Below are 17,128 nucleotides of genomic sequence, written 5' to 3'. Positions count from 1 at the left end.
ATATAAGCACAATTTGCAAATAGCGTTAACAGACATGTACTTGTAATTCAGTTTTGATGTAAAATCTTAATATTACATGTAAAATGTAATTTCCATAACAATGTAATAAATACAAGCACATCAAGTAAATTGATATACATAATCAATTTAACACTTTTGGCACATCATCAGATGATGTGTTGGGTGTTTGTGTGTTTAAAACTCTTAATATCTAATTATAGCATTATTATACTCCATTAAATCCACTAATTTTGTTGCGATGGATCTGTATAATATATTACATGATTTATAGACTTCATACTGAATATGCAATGCGGTGAGCCTATTTTTTCTTTCTTTTTTTTTTTTTTTTTACCATAAATTACAGTATGCCATGAAACAGCAAGTGTGTGTCAAAGTGATGAATTTATCTTTATTTTAAATGTCTTAAGCCCCCCTGAAAATGAGAAAAGCAGTGTTGTTAGATGCTGTCATTCTGTTTTCTGGGTCTTTGGTTTCTTTTCTGTTTTGTCATTCTTCTAGTTGCTTCTATCCACACCTGCTCCCTGTTAGCTGATTACCCCAGTCTTTGTTCTTTCTCCCATATATACAGCTCCTCTGCAGTTCATCAGTGCAGGTTTCTCTTAATTACCTTCTCCTCTTGTGTGCTTTTCCCTGGTGTCTCCTGATGTTTTGGTTTCCTGTTTGTTGTTTTTGAATTTATGCTTCTGTTGCCATTTGTTCCTTCATTAAATCAGCAAAACTAATCTCCACCCTACCTTGACAGTGTTATGTTGAACTTCTACTTTCAATAATTACTATTAACACATATGCTACTTTCTGGTGAGACATATGATATTAAATAGCCCTTATTACCCACTTGACATATTCATTTTCTTTTTCTGTGGATTTTCCCTCCCTTTGGGGATTATCAGTCATCCGAGAATTATAATATAAACAGTTGGCAAAAGATTTTTGAGATAATTTTTTAATATGTATTTTTTATTTGAAGTATGTAGAAAGCCACAGGCTAATATTTTTTTTTTTTTATTGATTTTGACTTAAGAGTTTAAAAAGATAGTAAAAAATAAAAATGTAAAAACAAAATTCACAGAATGACCTAACTTACATTAAAATAGTGTAATAGGTCTGACGTGATGCATGGTTCAAAATGTTATTGGCTACGAACTGTAATAATCACCACTGATAAGAGATAATAAAACACTTTGTTTAAAAAAGACATGAATATGTGAGGAAGTAAAAAATCTATTTCTCTCTGTTCATGACGACATTAATATAATCAGCATGCGTGGTTGGGCTGAGCGGAGCACCTTCCTGCAAGAAGATCCAGGAAACGGACGCCGCCAACTAATACGTCAAGTTAAGTACTGACAGCACCATCTGCGACGGAAATAACGCTAATTATCTTTTAAAATAAAAGCTTAACATCCCGCGCTAACAAACACAAGGCCAAAAATCCAACCATGTATCGTCACGCGTTAATTCAAAACACATACTTATTATAATTTCTATTCAATTTATAAAAATAAAATATACTATATCATCTTTTTTGTTATTCCAGTTTTTATTTTGAAAAGAAAGCGGAAGTTTTGATAAGTAGGCACGTTGCTTCAGTTAGTCCGCTAACTTCGGTGTGGTCAAGCCACCGAAGCATGAGATCCGTGTTGTGTCCATTTTTTCCCCCTTTCATCGCTCGTGCCAAACGGTAAACATGTCGCTCCGGGTTTGAGGATATTGTCGGTATTCCGGGTTTATTTTAATTTTTAATTTTGTATGAAACGGAAACGCTTCCGTTTGAGCACCGCGAGCTCCTCTCTCCGTCTCCTCCACCTCCTCCGCTAGCGTCCTGTGACGGAGCTTCTGTATATGATGTGATTGTGAATAACTGTCGCCTGGGGAAGTTATAATTGATATTATCTCAGCTGAATGGCTGCAGCAGAGGGCCTGTCAATGTTTATTTCATGCCCGGATGCTCTCTTACTCCGATATTAAGTTCCGCGTCGGGAAGGACCGCTACGTTTTGCTGGCGGATTGATAGAAAACACCGCATCCACAGCACTTAGATTCAGAATAACAACTAAAAAAAAAACAGGATGTCTTTCTTCAATTTTCGGAAGATATTTAAGCTTGGGCCGGATAAAAAGAAGAAGCAGTATGAACATGTGCACAGGGACGTGAATCCGGAGGAAATTTGGCAGATTATCGGTGAGCTGGGAGATGGCGCTTTTGGGAAAGTCTACAAGGTAAGTTAAAGCTTTACATTACATCCGCTTTCTCTTTTTAGCTCCACTTAGATTCACATAGATCCGGTTGTTGGTTTGTTGAATGGAAGGCAGTGAGGGCCTCTGATCGGCCCATAGTCTCATTAGCTTAACCCTTTATAGGGAATTATTTTGAAAATCCAAATATCCAGCCAATAGTGCAAGGGTGTAACTTTAAGATTAAAGTTGGTGGGGATGCTGTAATGATGGGGGCTGATGAACCTACAGCTACTCAACCTGAATGCTTTCAATAGGGTTTATATTTTCCAAAAATTAGCTCAAACATGTATTTATTCAATGCTTTCCTATTCCTATAACACAAAAGAACCACAATACACTGATACACTGTCTATAGGTATAGACAGATGCCTGCCTTTAATGCTTTATTTATAAAGGGTTATGTATAAAAAATGTCGAATAACAGCTGATACCAATGCCAACATCAATATATCACATAACTTCAAATCCATCCATCCATCCATCCATCCATGCATCCATGCATCTCTTCCATCAGTGATTATCCTCCTTCACAAGCAGCAAAATCCAATTTAGATGTCAAACGTCATTGACAGCCAAAGTCACAGCAACACACTGATTTTTATTATTTGTGCTTCCATTTTTATAGTTTTCTTATATTTTAATTTTTAGTCTGTGTCTTGAGTCTGGCTGTCTCTGGGTTGCTAGCACAGCTATTTCTGAGTCTTTTTGAACTAAAAAAGACAAAAAAAGATATGTTGAATTTGATTATAGCACAGCATTTTTTTTCTTGTAAACTTGGAGATATATGTTATTGCATGTTTCATATCCCAGTAAATATGTTTCACCTTTAAATCAACGGCTGTCCCTAATTGTGTCTTTGCTCTGCTTAAAAACAGATTTACGAACCTGTCTACCAATATAATGATACTAGAGAAAATCATTTTCAATATAACTAGGAGCTCTGCAGTCTGATTATCTGTTCAATAAGAAAACAACAGATATGTGTTCATTTTATAACTCTGAATAATGGTCTTTTGTGAAGCCCAGCTTTTTGAACGTATATAAATGTACAATCTGCTGTAATTTTTACCTGTAAAAGCTCCGTATATGTAAAAAAAAAAAAAAAAAAAGGATTTTTCAGTGGAATCTCTAATTATTTTAACCAACCTGTCTCCCAACTTTTACTGAAACATATATTGAAGTATCTGCCAGTTAAAATTCACTGAGTGCTGCTGTGTCTCTTCTCCTCCTCGTAGCTACTCTGTACGCAGTGAATAGTGACCGCAAATAATATTTTGTCCCAAAGCGACAGATCTGATGACATTTCAAGAGGTGGGACTCGAGAGCAGCGGGAGAGCGTGGAAAAAACAAGGACTGAAAACACTGAGCACAGTTAGCTGTACTCAACCCCAGTTACTGTTGGCTAAAGTACGGTAAATCAGCGGAAAGGGAAAAAAGCTGAAATGATTGGTGGGGACTGTCCCCTCCATGCCCAAAGCTGGTGGGGACATGTCCACACCAGTCCTTCAGAAAGTTACACCAGTGCAATAGTGTTATTGAAATCCAGGACCAGACCTTATTACGTTTATTACATAAAAAAAATAGATATTTTGATGACAAAAATAAATGTCAATGTAATAACAGGAAATGCCAATTTGCCCCAATATATTAAGAAAAATAACAAGAGTTTCTTCTATAAGAAATTCATGAAAAACACTGAGAGTGAAAGGAACCCTTTTTTTTGGTCCAACATAACCTTAGAGGCATTAATGCCGATACTGGCTCTTACATTTTGTAGTTTATAAACCAAAATATAGTTGCTAGCTTGGCTTATTAACTTTGAACTTTACTTTCTAACTTTTCAATGCCCTTTTTATTTTTTTTTTTTTTTTTTTTTTAATTGTTAGCTTTTGCTTTTCAACTTAATTTCCAGTAGGTAATATATTAATCAAGCGCTCATCTAATTGGTCAAATGCCAAAATAAGATGTACAGTCATGTAGCAGGAGCTTTGCTGAATGGCTCGATATAGATCTAGTGCTTCTAGACCTCACTCAGGGACAGGGGGAGGGACTCCATTAGTAAGTCAAATGATCAAAAATGATAACTTTCCCTGTAAAGGGTTGAAACTAGTAGCTTACATTTTCTTATAAAAGTTGGCTTCTTTTTATGATCTTCAAGCTGCCAACCCGCCTCCTTTTACTGGAATGTTAAGATTGATTAAAGTTTTTTTTTTTCCTTCATCGGGCTACAGCAATCTGAACAACACGTTTTTTTTCCTTTTTAAACCAGGCTTTATGTGCTCACTCAGGGATTATAGAAGGCGTGGTTCATAGCTACTGAATAAACCCAGCTTTAACAATCGCATTGTTAAATTGAGTTACTAGACATCAGAGAACTATTAGCAGTCAAATAGCAAAGCAGGCAGAACAGGTGCTTTGGAAAGTAAAGTCACACCCTTTGATTGTATGTAGTTGTTGATTTTTCAATACACTGTTGCAGGTATTATTCGTTATTAGTTGCTGCCATGCAAAAGAAAGTGTTTTTTTTGCCTGTTATCCAGGGACAGGTTTTTAGTATCAAGATGTACAAAATGACTACTTCAGGACATAAGCTTCTTGTACTGTTGCAAAATGCATGTGTAATATTGCAGTGACAGTTTCAATTCATCATTGCTCTTTTTTTTAATGACCTCTCAGCTTTCTCTGAGCCGTACGAGCTTGAGTTATATCAGATGTGGGCATAAAGCTGGGTTGATATCGAAGCCTAAATCTTGAAAGTTTCTGGTGGTGAAGTATAATCGGTGGTGTAGGGTAATCGCCCTCAGACCACCGATCATACTTAATAGTGCAACACTAGAGATCACTAGTCACAACAAAGCAGCAAAGGTGCAGCGTGACTGTGACAGATGTCTGATCATGAGCTCTACTACCACTGTCCTTTGTCTTACACCTGTAACTTCTGCCTGTTTATTGGACTTCCTGTTAGGATTTTATCTCATGGGCCTCACAAAGTGTCACATGTTCTGTACTATGGTTGGCCAGGTGTTTTTTTTTGTTGTTGTTGTTTTTTTACCCATGATGCTTATTATGTAAAGCCTCAAAGTACTCGTTTTACATTTCAGCCATGTACAGATTCATAATTTAAACAGTTTGCTGTCCTGCTCTTAATTTCTAGAATTTAAAGTCCTTGAGATTCGTAGGAATGCTGTGTTGCCCCCTTTCCTACACATTTCTGCAGAATTCCAGTCCCTTCATTTACAATAAGGGGCTCTTTGGAGAAGCCCACCTTTGTTCTTTGAGCACAGTTGGCATGTCTGCATATGAGAGCTGTGCCATATATCAAACTGCACCATCAGCACAAAAATCAGTGTGTGCAACATGCTTGCTTGCAGTATTTCTTAGGATATTGTGTTTCAAGCGTCACACAGTCATACTTCTCTAATATATTTGGCCAGATGGATGAACCCAAACTTTGTTGAATGCCAACACTGTGTGGCTCTGGCTTCAGTTTTAGTGAATTAATTAATCATTAAAGAAAGATCATGGAAAGCAGTAAGGACCACTTAGAAAAGAGTCAGAAAAAAGGTTAATTGATTGTGTTGATGTTATCACCATAGCAATTTCCTGCACTAGAGTTATATTAACTATATTCCTGATATCATGCAGCTCTATTGGCTGCTTGTGCAAATAGCTGGACTAGTACATTTTTTTTCCTCCTTAAAGAGTAGAAAAATAGTTTGCAAAAGAAGTGTTATATTCTGGCTAATAAGCAACTAATAGTATCCATTAAGTATGTGTTTAATTATTTGCTTTAGTCTATGTATTAAAGCCGATATAAATTTGGAGAGAAAAAACATTCTGTGGAAAACAATGTTGACCCCAGGTGAAGTCAGCTGATTTTCATTGTTTATTTTCGATCTGTGACTGACCATTCAGTTACTAATCTAGCTGTTACTTTAAGGTTGATCACTGACCTATATCCCTGGGTGTCACATGTGACCTCTGCTTGGGATGCTTAACCATTTAGGTTTGTTTTGGTCTGAGATTGTTTTACGTCTTCGGAAGATAATACAAATGAATTGCAAGTAAGATCCTGAGGAGGGGCGAGTTTTATATGATGCTCTATGAGGATGTGGATCCTTCCTTCCTAAAACTGTTGTTGAAAAATAATCCAGTTAATGTTCTATTTGAAGCTTAACTTGCCTTTTGTTTGTTTCCTGCTGTTGTTAGCTAGATGGCTAATTGTCAGGGAAGTTGGAGAGCTCTTTAGTTTTAGCTGCTTAAAGAGGAAATCCGGTTTTATCCTGACCCAACGTTCTCTGTTCAGAATGAACTTTTTTCAGATCACAATGCTATTCTCACCAGCGTTTTTCTCAGGCCTTTGATGGCTGCCTCCTCTAGGCGTGGTGGGATTGGCTGCCTGCAAAGTGTGAATCAGCTGTTTAAATGAGTCACAAAGGAAAAGAGAAGCATCCCTAACTCAGGCATGCGTGAAGTACACGTTGAATTGTACATTACAAAGTGAAGAGGTGTGTCGTTTTTTTTTTTTTTAGAGAGCTTTAAAAACCTACAGTGAATTTCTAAAGCAGAGACTCGTTTCACATTCTTTAATTTAAAACTGAATTGAAAATAAACATTATCTGGTAGATTAACTCGTTTTTTTTTTTTTTAAGGCAGTTGGTTTGAAAATGCTGTGATCATGCTGACCGAAGCAAAGCAGTTCTTTGTATTTCCTGGATTCTGCTTCTGTATTAGGAAAGGTCTGTCAAACAGGCGTCAGCTGGTATGAAAGGAAAGAGCTGGGGAGCATGTCATGTCAGAAAGTGTAAATATAGGGTCTGACACAGCAGGAAATGTTAACACACTCTTTTCTTTTTTTTTTTTCTTTCTTTCCACTGACGCTTTGTCTGTATCCATAAACATAAGAAAAATCAACTCAAGCTTTAAAAAAAAGCCTCAGCTTGTTCATGGATGCCTGGGCATCTCTGCTACCAGCATCTTCAGGGTATCCTGCTGCCAGGTGAAGGTTTAGGGCCTCAAATGATAGCGTGGTGATAATTAGCTGAGGTGTAACAGAATAAAGGGAAATAAAGAAGAGCTCAGTGTCAAAAGAGTGAAGAAAGTAAACAAGCTTCATGAAATAATTTTTGGTTATTTATGTTTGGCTTAATTCTGCTTCTATTTATACAAAGGAAAAAAAAAGAAGATAAAAAATATAGTTTTACTGTGTTTAGTAAACTCTGTAGGGCAGATTTATTTATTTTTTCTTTTAAAGAGCATTCACGTTCAACTCCAGACTGAATTCCTTTATGGTGCAAAATCCCTGATGTACATCACAGACCCTGCAGTCAAATGTAGCAATAAAACCTAGTTTTAGAAATGCTTTAAACAGCATTGGTGTCTCTCATTAAATTAGCTTGTTATTGTTAATTTTAAGAATGAAATGACAACTAAGGCTTAGAGCTAAAGACAAGTCTGATTAATGTTAAAGTAAGTTGATAGGTTTTACAGATCCTATAAAGGTTTTTTTGGAGAGAAATTTCATGTTATGGCCTAATCTTTATTGTTTTTAAAAAATCTAAATTGAAAACAATGTGTAAGGGTAAAGTTTGGAGGAAAAATAGGTGCGCTTCAACATCAATAGCCCCCTTTCATAGGATTTGATTTACGAAAAAAAGATTGACTGCATTTAATGTTGATCTGAAAGACATAAACATAGATTTAGATACAAGAGAAATGCGCCACTCTGTGTGTTATAGAGCTAGGTAAGTAGTAGGTTTAACTTTTTGAATTGAAAAGTAACTTGAGATCTGTATGTGTTGAATACAACCCCTTTCCTGTTTTATGTGTTTTGTATTGTTTCACTTTTTAAATGTTTCGCTCTTGTTGCTTCCAGGCTCAAAACAAGCAGAACGGAACCCTTGCGGCTGCTAAGGTTATTGACACAAAGACCGAGGATGAGTTGGAGGATTACATGGTGGAAATCGACATCCTGGCTTCCTGCGATCACCACCACATTGTCAAACTGCTGGATGCGTTTTATTATGAAGGCAAACTTTGGGTAAGGTACACGCCTTTCCTGGAACGCTCAAACTTCATTTTACTTCTCTTTTTTGAGTCATCCTCATTAATCAATTTTTTTTTTTTTTTTACCTAACATAAAAGTTCAAGATTGTTTACTTTTAAAGTTAAACACAGACTTTTTCTGACACAGCTTTGAGATCTCTATTTTTCATCAGCTCATTCTTTGTGACTAACCCATGTAGAGCTCATTCTGTGAGCGCTGGGAAGCCCTATTATCTCCTGTCAGATGGTGTCATGTGACTGCCCCTTGTGGACCGGCCACAGCTATAGGAAAATAATGGAATGGTTTTGGTGGCTGGAGAAAGTGGCCGTGAATAATTCAGAGATGCATGCAGGTCATGTCTCTGGAGTCCGTCTCTTAAGCTGCTTGATTAATGCCTAGCTGCCTCCGCTTTGTCTGGCTCGTCCACTTAAGTTATGATTTATTCCTTTGTTCGACTGCAGGATTTAATATGGCAGATATCAGTTTGTAACTAAACAACTGTTGAGTAAAAGTCTAATGGCCACAGCATGACGGCTGTTATTAGCACCAATGCAGAACAGGTTTAACCACTTTTTTCCTCCAGTATTGGGATCCATACATGGAGTGCAATGCTCAATCCCGGGCTAGATTTTCTTTTTAAACCATCTGGTGCATCATAATGCCAAGTACCATAAGGCAAAGCTTAATGGTGTTGAAGTGGTTGCCAGGTTAATCAATTAGCCCCCCAGACTACCACTGTAAAGCTGTATTTCTTCTTTTAAATACATTCAGTAGAGGGGGCGAAATAAGAACCTGCATTTATCTAAGTGTTATTATTCAGCAGATTTACTTTATTGGGGAAATAAACAAACTAGCTGCTGTTGCAATACAATAGTACAATTTCAGAGCTCATTACAATGGATTCTATGAGCCGTTTGTTCTCAAATGCTGATATTAATGGCTACTGCAGTCTGAAAGTTATTCAACCTTCTTTACTTCTTAGTTTGGCACTGAGCAAAATATAATTCATAACCAGGTACCAACTTCTGCAGCGTTCCTGATAAAGTCTAGCCCACAGATTTAAGGCAATGGTCTTAACTTCATCTATGTCTTTGATCATGAGTGGTGTGTGTGCTGCTGCCATAGTAGAGTTCCAGTCAGGCATCTATAATGGCCACACTAGTGTGTCTCCAACTTCTTCTTCAACTGTCTTCAACTCCACTGAAGCCCAAGACAGCCTATCATTTTATTGTAGCCCATATTGCTCTTTCTTCTGTAAGTTAAACAATAAAACTGACACAATAATAACAAATGTTAGCCAAGTCTCAATTTAAACAAAAAAAAAAGCATGTATTAAAAAATCAAACAAAACATTAACAATGCATGGCAAATGAAAGGAGAGGCATTGCATGTGCTTCAATCTCCAGGCTCAGGCATGGCAAATACGGATGCAAGAAAAATCCTTTTAATATTGACTAAAAATATCAGCCAGCCAGCATATTGGTCCATCTCTACTTTTTCACATGTTGGGTTTTAAAAAAAGTAGTTGAGGATCAACGTCATTCAGAATCAAAGCAAATAAAGTTTCATGCACAGCAACTCCTTTTTTTTTTTTTTTATAAACATGGTGTAAAAACAACAGACGGTCGCAACAAAACATTTGATTTAAAGATGAGATTTCAATTTTCTTAACCTCCTATCAGAACCTTGTAACAGTTGGTTAACTCTAACTTTCTGTAGAAGCTCTATAAATCTTTTAGAGCACCAATAATTGAAGCGGCACATTTCTACTAAAATGAAAATGTGTCTGAAGTTGGAGCCATTTGTGATCCGATGGTACTGAATTGATTAACTCCTAAGAATGTCATCACAGGCTGATCAATAAAGGTTCTCGGAGTTGAATGGCTCATTGTATCGTTTTACCTCTTTCTTTTTTCTATAGATTCTGATCGAGTTCTGTGCTGGCGGTGCGGTCGATGCCATCATGCTGGGTAAGTCCCTCATCTATAGGAAGAAATGGGGGAAAAAATCCATAATGCCAAATGATACTGTCGTCTTTAAACCTGAAGCAACAACTGGCAGATCTTTATTGCACTGTGGGATTTTCTTTTCTTTTTTCACCCCTCACTGTTAGTAAATTAGCTCAATTTTATCACTGATGCTTTAAGGCCACCTATTTGTAATTACATTTAGATGTAGATATTTTCTCAACTGTCTTATATATCTCTAGTTTGCCTTTGATAGTAGACACAAGATGACATTAGGTTGCACTCTGTCCTCTATATGCTGTTGGATACCGTGCTGGAATCCCATTTTACTGAGAGTGTATGTTGTTGATCATCAGAACTGGAGAGACCCCTGACTGAGCCCCAGATCCGGGTGGTGTGTAAGCAGACCTTGGAGGCCTTGACGTACCTTCATGAGAAGAAAGTCATTCACAGAGACCTGAAAGCTGGAAACATTCTGCTGTCCCTCGACGGAGAAGTAAAACTCGGTACAAAGCTTTTAAACTTGATTCAGTGAATACAGTCTCTATCTGAAGGACAGCGAGCTTTACAGACGCTCAAAGTATTCCCACGCCTTTAACGTTTTGGTATTGAGTCACGTTACAACTTCATACTTCCAATTTAGTCATAAGCCTCAGTGTGTAGATCTAATTACAATTTTTCCCTAACAGATGCTCTCCATTTTGTCGGATTGAGCGTTAGGCTACTTTTGAAGAACTGACATTTCAGTCTTTATTTGTGCAAAGCTGGTTGACTCTAAATATACCTTATTTTTGAAAATTGATTAATATCATGAATCCTTTTTCTTTACCCGCCCAAATATGCACTTCATGTTTTTGAGATATCACCGAAAAATAAAAAAAAAAAGCCTGTGAATGGCTATAAAGGGACCAAATGTTTAGTTCATATCTGAATGCCTCTGCAGGACACTGTACCAACTATAAAGATTCATTCAAACTGCATTTTTTCCCCTCATCTATTGTTTATACATCACTGATGTGCTGCAGTTGGTGATGCATCAAATCGGTTACATCATTTTCCACAAGTAAAGTCTTCATGTAGCCACTGTAGCACACATAGCTGCCTTCTCCCTGATGATTCATGTTCTGTAGGCAGAGGGTCAGGATGTTAGCCTGGCAAACAATAATTATCAAGCTGGTCAACAGAGACTTGATGATGAACAATCCTTTTAAGCAATGTTAGGATAAAAATAGCTGCAAAGATTTGGTTTATAAAAATGCGATTTTTAAAAAAAATCCTTTTTAAAGCAGGTTTGTATCACTCTTGTTTAGATTTATGGCAGTTCGACTTTATGCTTCAGTTGGATTTAGTCATAAAAAAAAAAAACTTACTGTTAAATTCTACTTTCAGCTGACTTTGGTGTTTCGGCTAAAAATACCAACAGTTTACAGAGAAGAGATTCTTTCATCGGCACTCCATATTGGTGAGTCATGCAGCCTAAATATAGGACGGCACTCCTCTTTTCACTGCTGATTACTTTCTCCCCTCCTGCAGTTGCATTATGTGTGAAGATGGAGAAAAATGGCTTTGTTTATTAAATAAGACAAACATCCTCAGCTTTAAATAATGTTTCAGCTTCTGTTTTTTGGAATTCCACACTGAAAACATAGACTCAACATTTAGTTTTCTTTCGCCATTAAAATTAAAAGAGGGTTGAAAGTGAAGTATTGCTGTTGTAATACTACTCATTGACTGAATGTTGCAGGATGGCGCCTGAGGTCGTGATGTGCGAAACCTCCAAAGACCGTCCGTACGACTACAAGGCCGACATTTGGTCCCTCGGGGTAACCCTCATAGAGCTGGCACAGATCGAGCCTCCCAACCACGAGATGAATCCCATGAGGGTGTTGCTGAAAATAGCCAAGTCTGAGCCACCCACTCTGATGAATCCCTCTCGCTGGTGAGGAGGTTTGATTCTGATAACGGAGGTGCCGCTGAGATGTTTACAGATTCAAGATAAAGGATCATGTTTCATATTGTATTTGTGAAAAGTTTCAAGGGAAAGAATAAAATTGTTTCTTGATGTTTGATAGCCATCATAACTTTCACGTATATTTGAACAGGTCTCCAGAATTTAATGACTTCTTAAGGAGAGCGCTGGATAAAAATGTGGACAATAGGTGGAATTCAACACAGCTTCTTCAGGTTAACATACTTTTCACACCTCTGGTTTTTCAGCTGATCTGATATTTGAGTCATGCAGAGAAATCGTCTTTTTTCTAATTGTACCTCTCTCTTGTTGTCACACCTGTAGCATCCTTTTGTGGCCAGTGTGACCGATAGCAGACCTCTTAGAGAGCTTATAGCTGAGGCCAAAGCTGAAGTCACAGAAGTGCTTGAAGATAGCAAAGAGGAGGAGGAGGAGGAAGAAGCTGATACTCCAGCGGTGGGTTATTTTATTGTTTATGGGTTTAAATTTCCTCTGCAGCAATTGATTGTATTCCTTTCCAGGTCTGAATTAGAATGCAAAAGTAAAACAAAAACATTCAAATTCATCCAGAAAAATTGAAGTTAGCAGAGATTATGCCATGTTTTTTTTAATAAAAACATCTATTTTTGGATGATTTAATAATTTATTGCATCACAGCATGAGATTTAGTCCCATTTGTGCATCACATAGGTTTTTCACCAGCTGACAACAAACATTCATTTAATAGTTCAAATAACCTCTTTTTCTAGCTTTAGAATCCCTTTAGGTCTGGATTCAAAATAGGCTCTTAAATGGACTTCGGTTCAGAGGCCAAACAAGCATTTTCATTTGCTAACAATACCTCAGAAACTTGCTTTTTAAAAGTCATGCTACAGAATTTATCACTGATTAATTACCGTAAAAGCAGATAAAACTACCTTGACTGAAATATTTAAGGATGATGCATTCAGGCTCTCAATGAGAAATATTTTTGGAAACAGTTGTTGCTTAATGCAGAGCGTCAATAGGTCTGTTTTTAAAGAAGCTAGGACTAGTTTTGATTATTAATTATTAAAGCCACGTCATACAATCATGTTGTATCTCAAAATGGATCCATACATTGCAGGTTTTATAATATCAGGCAGCCTTAATATCTACACTGGTATAAACCCATCTAGATTTTTCTGAGTGTTAAAAACCTTAAAAACCTGCAAATTGGTAACATAGATTCAACGGTTTTATAATAATGATAATAAACGGTTTTATTCTTAAATGTCAGTGTTAAAATGATGTGAAGGAAAATCTAAAATTAGTCTGAGTAAGTATAAAATGTTCAAATCAAAAATGAAATGGACCGAAGGAAGAAAAAACAAACTTCAATGAAGGAAATGTGAGAAGTGATTCAAATCTGTTTAGGACTGCTATTTGACCTAAAAGCTTTTATTTCTTAAAAACTTTTCTTTAAATGGAGTAATTATGTTTAAGAAAAAGTACATTTTCACTTAAAAATGTAAAGTGGCCATAATTTAGCTGCTGTGTTACATTTTGTAAATATATATGTATGTTTGTTTTTAATCCATCAGGCAGTTCCAGGGCACAAAAGGGCTCCATCGGATGTCAGCATGGCCAGCTCAGAGGAGGACAAAGTCCCACCTACACCCTCCACCTTGGAGTCTGTTACAGAAAAGACAGAAGCTGAGCCTGGGGAAGACCGGAGCAGCGATAAGCTCTCTGATGAAGGACTCGGAATGAGCGAAGTAGACAAGATGGAGGAGGAGAAGCTCAATGAAGCTTCTCTGGTCCCTGGAACAATAGAGACGGAAAACGACTTGACTTCAGAAGATCCTGCAAAGGATAAACTGGACAAAATCGAAGTTGAGGAGATTTCTGGTGAGGAGGTGTCAAAGCCAGAGGAACCTGTGGATAAATCTTCCTCTGAAGCTGAAGGTACTGAGGAAGAGAAGGAGACCAAGATAATGGAAATACAGGAGGAAGCTACCCAAGAAAAAGAAGACAAAAACAAGCTAGAGCAAGATCAACTAAAAGCAGAAGAAGCTGGCATTGAAGTTTCAGTTGAATCACAAGAAATCCCTGAAGATACAGCTGCATACAGAGAAGCCAAACCAGAAGAAGAGGCAAATGATCAAGAAGAGAGCAAAGATTTAAATCAGGAGACAGGTGAACACATAATCCAAAACATTAAGAATGAGACGGTCGAAAACACGGACACGGATCATTTACCTTCAGATTTAATAAACACAACTGTGAATGGAGAAGGGTATAGCATTGAGGAGTCTTCCACTCAGGCAGTGTTAGAAAACCAGTCAGAGACAAAAGACGAAGTCCTCAAGGAGTCAGAGCAGCCAAAGCCAGAGGATCAGACCACAGCCGAGGATGAAGTACAAGAACAAGCACCAAGTGAATCTAGTCAAGTCATTTCAGAAGTTTCTGATCAAACAGTTAACTCTCAGGATGTCTCTGCTAAGGAAAATGGAGAAAAGGTAACTCATGTAGATGAGGTCATCTCCCAGGATGGCATCTCTGTCCAGGAGAGTGAAACGGATTCAGAAAGCAGGATGGAGCATGGCAGCCCCGCTGTGATGAAGTCAGACGCTGAGAAGGATTCTGACTCTGGAAGCAGCTCTGCTGCAGATAGCAACAGCCTTGACCTCAATCTCTCCATCTCTAGCTTCCTGTCCAAAAGCAAAGAAGGAGGATCAGTGTCTCTGCAGGTAAAACGATCAGCTCCCCCACTCTCTCTTACCAAGTTATTTCTGTTATTGTTGTAAAAGATTCTTTATTATTTTTGCAGGACTTAAAACGTCAGAAGAAGACTCTGAAGAAGACCCGGAAGTTTATGGTGGATGGCGTGGAGGTCAGCGTGACGACGTCAAAGATAGTGACGGATAACGACACCAAAAGTGAAGAGATGAGGTTCCTGAGGTACGGCTGTGTCCCATCTGCGAGCTTCACTGTTGGATCTAAATTTAGGACTTGACCCGTTTAAAGTGGCAGTCTGCCTTGAATAGCTCTCATTCATTTCCCAACTCCCACAACGTTTTACAAATGTCAGATGGTTATCTGCCATGATTCCTGCCTCTTTATGTTCCTGTTATCTCTAATTTGCTCCCTTTTAAAGATTCAGCCTGCTGACAGTGCAGCTATTGTCTGATAAATGTGTACATTGTCACTAAAGCATTTTCAACCTTTGAACTTTTCCACATTTTGTACCACAATTAGTGTTGTGCCGATGCCATTTTTTGGCCCAGATACCCGATACCTGGCTGTGCAGTATTGACCGATACCCAATACCATACCGATAGCACCTGTTTGAAATTGATGTATATGTGTATATATGAAGAACTGCATACTACTTGGATGTAAAATAATCGCCATCATGGCTTTGTCAAGCTGCTGCCTACCTTTGTGAAGCAGGAAAAAGACTAAAACAAAGTGAATCCAGTAGAACTTTTTATTCTACCTGGAATAATGACAATGGTTGAATTAACGTTTTGGCTCTCAAAATGGTATTGGTGCCCTATTTGTTGGTACTCGCTGATACAGATACCACCATTTTAGTGCTGGATCGGGGCCCCGCCCAATACTGGTATCGGTGCAACACTAACCACAACTACTTTAAGCTGTTGTTATTTTACATGCGGATTATAAAAATAGCAAGTTGTGCTTAATCGTCAAGTAGAACAGAAATCAAACATGGGTTTTAACATTTTTAAAAACAAAAATAAAAAATTAATAAAAAAATTAATTATGTAGCCTATTTAGATGTTTAGCCCCCTTAGGCTGGCTGCTTTGATACTAGGGCTGGATGATATAGAAAAAAAGCTTATCGATTAAAAAAAAAAATAATGCATATTGATCAATATCGATAATAATTGAAAAGATTTGAAACCATATTTTATGTGCAGCTCTGCCTGGACTTTTTATGATATTGCTAAATGATTTAATTTTAGTAAAGAACACAAACATAGACTTCCCATTAAATATTTATTTAACCAACTTTTTTAACCATAACAGAATTGTTTTAAAGAAAAATAACTTAAGAGACCTGAGTTATATTATTAAAAACTGACAAAGAATAAAATAAAGTGACCAGAAAAGTGACCAAAATAAATATAACAAATAAATAAATAGAATACCCTATTTGGGGGGGAATAGTCCACCACCAGCTTGTGGTAATTAAAAGATTGTAGGACTAGGCTAACATGTAAACTCCACTCAACAAGAACTAAAACCCAAATCAACTCACCCTTAAGCCTAGCATTTCTATGGGGTATTTTTTCTCACCCCCATACTTCTAGAGGTGCTGCTGGCACCTTGTTATGGTTCAGCTTAGTTTTCTGCTTTAACGCGCCGGGGCCTACACAGCTTGTACTCCTGCGGGTATGAGCGGCTGAGATGATAAAAAAAAAAAAAGTTGGTTGTGTTATCAGACTTCGTTTTCACTGGTTCCCTACAAATTTTACAGATGACAGTGTTTTTTTTTTTTTTTTTTTACCAACTTGCCATGACCGAAATACTGCAAAAACTGGCGAACTACAAAAACCTTTCTTTGGAACAATTTCCTCCGCCTCTCCTTGCTGCCACATCTTCATATGCTCTGTGTTGTGGTTTGAGAGGGCGGCGCTTTGTGACGGCGTGCCTGGGTCCGCGATTGCGATTGGTTGGGAGGAAGTAGTGACTAGCATAAACATACATACTAGGCTACAATGAGAAGGAAGGAAAACTGCATTTCTTTATCGAACTTTTATTGACCCTCTTTTTTTCTATTGCGCCACACGTCTATCGATCGATATATATCGTTATTGAATTATCGCCCAGCCCTATTTGATACCCTTAAAAAAGTATGGCACAACTGGAAAGACTTGGCTGATGGTGACATGCTGGA

The 17,128-nt window shown here is 37.6% G+C and overlaps 1 protein-coding gene across 3 annotated transcripts in view; it reads left to right on the top strand.

The window, feature by feature from the left end:
• The first annotated feature begins 1,635 nt into the window (after window positions 1-1,635).
• The window catches only part of LOC107095632 (STE20-like serine/threonine-protein kinase), a 28,360-nt gene continuing 12,867 nt past the window's right edge, over window positions 1,636-17,128 (top strand). For 2 of the 3 annotated variants that reach the window (XM_015391803.1, XM_015391802.1), the window contains exons 1-10: window positions 1,636-2,243; window positions 8,137-8,301; window positions 10,229-10,277; window positions 10,631-10,780; window positions 11,664-11,736; window positions 12,019-12,213; window positions 12,377-12,458; window positions 12,568-12,699; window positions 13,806-14,954; window positions 15,035-15,165. In XM_015391803.1, the coding sequence (XP_015247289.1) occupies window positions 2,094-2,243; window positions 8,137-8,301; window positions 10,229-10,277; window positions 10,631-10,780; window positions 11,664-11,736; window positions 12,019-12,213; window positions 12,377-12,458; window positions 12,568-12,699; window positions 13,806-14,954; window positions 15,035-15,165 (2,276 nt within the window). In that variant the 5' untranslated portion in view covers window positions 1,636-2,093. The remainder of the gene's footprint in view (window positions 2,244-8,136; window positions 8,302-10,228; window positions 10,278-10,630; window positions 10,781-11,663; window positions 11,737-12,018; window positions 12,214-12,376; window positions 12,459-12,567; window positions 12,700-13,805; window positions 14,955-15,034; window positions 15,166-17,128) is intronic. The other variant, XM_015391804.1, reaches the window with a different exon arrangement.

This window comes from Cyprinodon variegatus, unplaced genomic scaffold, assembly GCF_000732505.1.
Source record: "Cyprinodon variegatus isolate N-32 unplaced genomic scaffold, C_variegatus-1.0 Scaffold560, whole genome shotgun sequence".
In the NCBI taxonomy this organism is placed as follows: Eukaryota; Metazoa; Chordata; class Actinopteri; order Cyprinodontiformes; family Cyprinodontidae; genus Cyprinodon; species Cyprinodon variegatus.
The sequence above is the reverse complement of the archived record's forward strand: the minus strand, read 5'-3'. Positions and strand labels throughout refer to the sequence as shown.